A 3,526-nucleotide genomic window follows, 5' to 3' on the forward strand; every position below is an offset into this window, starting at 1 on the left:
AAGTCATAATTAATACAAAGTTCCACACAAGAGTAGTAAGACCTGAGAAGACCTACTAGTCAATTTGCGACCACAATTTTGTCTAGGACACCAAGGGTCAGTGACTGAAGTCACAGTAGGCTAAATAGCATGGCAGAATTAGGTTTGCATTGGTTTCATCCTATTTTGTAGATTGCGTACATTTGCTTACATTTCCTATATTAACATTGGTCTTCTCCAAGTAGCTCTATCCTATATCTGGCAATGTCATTTTTATATACATCACACTGATTTTATTTTCCTCTATTATTTATGTAATCTTTCTAAAGCACTTTTGCTAGTGTCCTATGTCAGTGATTGTTGTAGTGGGAAAAGAGAAATTTGAAAATGTTTAAGCTTTCTTGCAAGCTAGTGAAAAAAAATGACCAAATGTTCCCTCTCTTCCCTTTCTCTCCATTACAGGATGAAGATGAGACGCCACAAGCTCTTTTTGACTCTGTGCATGGCTGGTCTCTGCCTCATCTCCTTCCTTCATTTCTTGAAGGCCCTCTCCTATGTCACATTCCCCAGGGAGCTGGCATCGCTTAGCCCCAACCTCGTCTCTAACTTATTCTGGAACAATGTACCGGTCACACCTCAGGCTAGCCCTGACTCTGGGGGTCCAGAAATTCTCCGTACCCCATTATATTCCCACTCACCACTGCTTCAGCCTCTCTCCCCAAGCAAAGCTGGTGAGGAGCTTCACAAAGCTGAGTTTGTGCTGCCTGAAGACACCACAGAATACTTTGTACGCACGAAAGCTGGTGGTGTTTGCTTCAAGCCAGGTACTAAGATATTGGAAAAGCCACTAGCAGGACGTCCAGAGGAGAAGATAGAGGGAGTTATATCGGGGCGCACAGGCCGTAAACCTCTGAGTGCCAGTGGGACAAAACGACGTAAATGGGTGGAGTGCATGTGCCTGACAGGTTGGCACGGACCCAGCTGTGGTGTTCCCACTGTGGTTCAGTATTCAAATCTCCCCACAAAAGACCGCCTGACACCACGCGAGGTGCCCAGGAGAGTCATTAATGCCATCAATGTGAATCATGAATTTGACCTCTTGGATGTGCGTTTCCATGAACTAGGTGATGTGGTGGATGCCTTTGTGGTTTGTGAATCAAACTTCACAGCATATGGTGAACCACGCCCTCTCAAGTTCCGTGAGATGCTACTCAATGGCTCCTTTGATTACATCCGCCACAAGGTGCTCTATGTCTTCCTGGATCACTTCCCCCCTGGTGGCCGTCAGGATGGCTGGATTGCTGATGATTATCTGCGTACTTTCCTAACTCGAGATGGCATCTCTCGCTTCCGTAATTTGCGCCCTGATGATGTTTTCATTATTGACGATGCGGATGAAATCCCAGCCCGTGATGGTGTGCTTTTCCTCAAACTCTATGATGGTTGGACAGAGCCTTTTGCCTTCCACATGCGCAAATCTCTCTATGGATTTTTCTGGAAGCAGCCTGGCACTCTAGAAGTGGTTTCTGGTTGTACAGTTGGAATGCTCCAGGCTGTTTATGCCACTGATGGAATTCGCCTCCGTCGGAGAGAATATTATACCATGTCAGGCTTTCGGCAGTATGAAAACAGCACAGGCCACATCCTAGTACAGTGGTCACTGGGCAGTCCACTCCACTTTGCTGGCTGGCATTGCTCTTGGTGTTTTACACCTGAAGGAATTTATTTTAAACTGGTTTCAGCTCAGAATGGGGACTTTCCCCGTTGGGGTGACTATGAGGACAAGCGAGACCTTAACTATATTCGGGAGTTAATTCGGACTGGTGGGTGGTTTGATGGTACCACCCAGGAGTATCCACCTGCAGACCCCAAAGAACAAATGTATGCCCCCAAATACCTTTTGAAGAATTATCAACGGTTTTGTTACTTGTTGGAAAATCCCTATCAGAAGGCAAAGGGAACAGGGTGAGGGGAGTGGGCTTGCATGAGAAAACAGGATCTTTTGGGAAAAAAGGGAAAGTCAGACTGTGTCTTTTGTTTCCCCCCCCCCCTGCCCCATTCTGCTGGGATTTGTACATTCTCTCTAACCTGTCAGTCCCATTGCAGACAAGAGACTTAGGGTATGTGTGTGTGTGGAAGGGACTCCTAGTTAGGTTAATAACTAGGAACATTCCTGTCCCCAGGAACTAGCTTTTTGTAGGATTGAAGAAAAATCTGATGCAGGAAGCATGGGATCTGGGGAGCATGCAGTGGAGGTGTGAGGGTATGAGTCTGCCAAAGCCCCTACAGCCTTTGTAGTATAGCTAAGGATAACATTCAATTTCATTTTTAAAACCCAGTTTCTCCTAAGTACTTTGGCATCAATGGCTGTTCTGCTTTCCTAATATATGGCCACTTAGAGAGATTTTGTCAGTGAAAATGGACATTGAGCTCATCTAGGAATTTTATATTTTGCCATGTGAGTCTGTTATATGAGGATATAAAGATGGGAGCACACACAAACTGGAAGCATAGTAGCACCAAAGAATTCTGCTTTCCATCTCATGATTATGGACATTCAGGGAAACTTTACAAACTGGCAGGGTATGAAGGTTGAAAAGCTGTCTGGTTTTGGATATATATTTGGATAGCTAGCCTTTAATATAAGAATAAGATGACAGCACAACCTGAAGCCCAGAGATTTGAAAAGAGTATAGCTATCACAGATACACTTCCCTCTTCTTCAGCAACACAATGTGATGTTTACATTTTCAACTAAAACAGGGTGTGTCTAATGCTTCAGAGGAAAGGAGAGGTCAGCTCCAGTGCCCGTCTTTCTACTTCTGAAACAGAAGAAGTGCAAAGGTACTTGGCTCTATGATGCCATCATTTTGAGGACAAGGGAATATTGTTGCTATACAAATACCAATCATTTGGTTTGCAAAGGCAGAGACGGGAAAGGAGGGTGTCTTATGGAAATGAAATGAGAAGCCAACAATTATATTCTGAATGCCAAGCATTTCTATGTTCCATTTTTTTTGCAGCTTTCCATGAAATATATCATTGCCGCCACCCCATCACTTATGTGTCTGTGGCCCTAAGAAAGGATGAAAAACAAATCAAGATTTACATTTTGCTAGCTGCTAGGAAAATATATGAAGCAATGAGGAAGAGTTCAACAAGAGTTTCTTTGTCATAATGTGTTATTCTGTCACATACCTCTTTCCTTGTTTGATCCACCCAGCATTTCACACTCTTTTCTGCCTTTACAATAACTGAAGTCCCACCTTTCTAGAGACTGCAAGCCATGTTGTATGTGATTTGTCTTTTGCACATTTTGCCTGGGCAGTATACTCTGCCAATTCATCCTCTTAACTTTCTTTATGTGGTGAATATCTAAATACAGACTCTTCTCCAATAGATTTTTTTAGTTTGTGCTTCAAGCGTGGCTCCTTTACCAGCAAAATAATATTCTGTTGCTTGACTGAATTCATCAACAGTTTAAAAATAAATTATTTTATGATAAGTACAAAAGAGCCCTGAGCTTGCTTAAAATCTGTCGTTATCA

The 3,526-nt window shown here is 43.3% G+C and overlaps 1 protein-coding gene across 1 annotated transcript; it reads left to right on the plus strand.

Annotated features, from left to right (window-relative positions):
• The first annotated feature begins 442 nt into the window (after positions 1-442).
• On the plus strand, positions 443-2,020 carry MGAT3 (beta-1,4-mannosyl-glycoprotein 4-beta-N-acetylglucosaminyltransferase). Its single transcript, XM_032221967.1, has one exon. It carries the CDS (start codon positions 443-445, stop codon positions 1,946-1,948), a length of 1,506 nt encoding a protein of 501 aa, XP_032077858.1. The 3' UTR covers positions 1,949-2,020.
• Positions 2,021-3,526: the final 1,506 nt, after the last annotated feature.

This window comes from Thamnophis elegans, chromosome 7 (assembly GCF_009769535.1).
Source record: "Thamnophis elegans isolate rThaEle1 chromosome 7, rThaEle1.pri, whole genome shotgun sequence".
NCBI classification, from domain to species: Eukaryota; Metazoa; Chordata; class Lepidosauria; order Squamata; family Colubridae; genus Thamnophis; species Thamnophis elegans.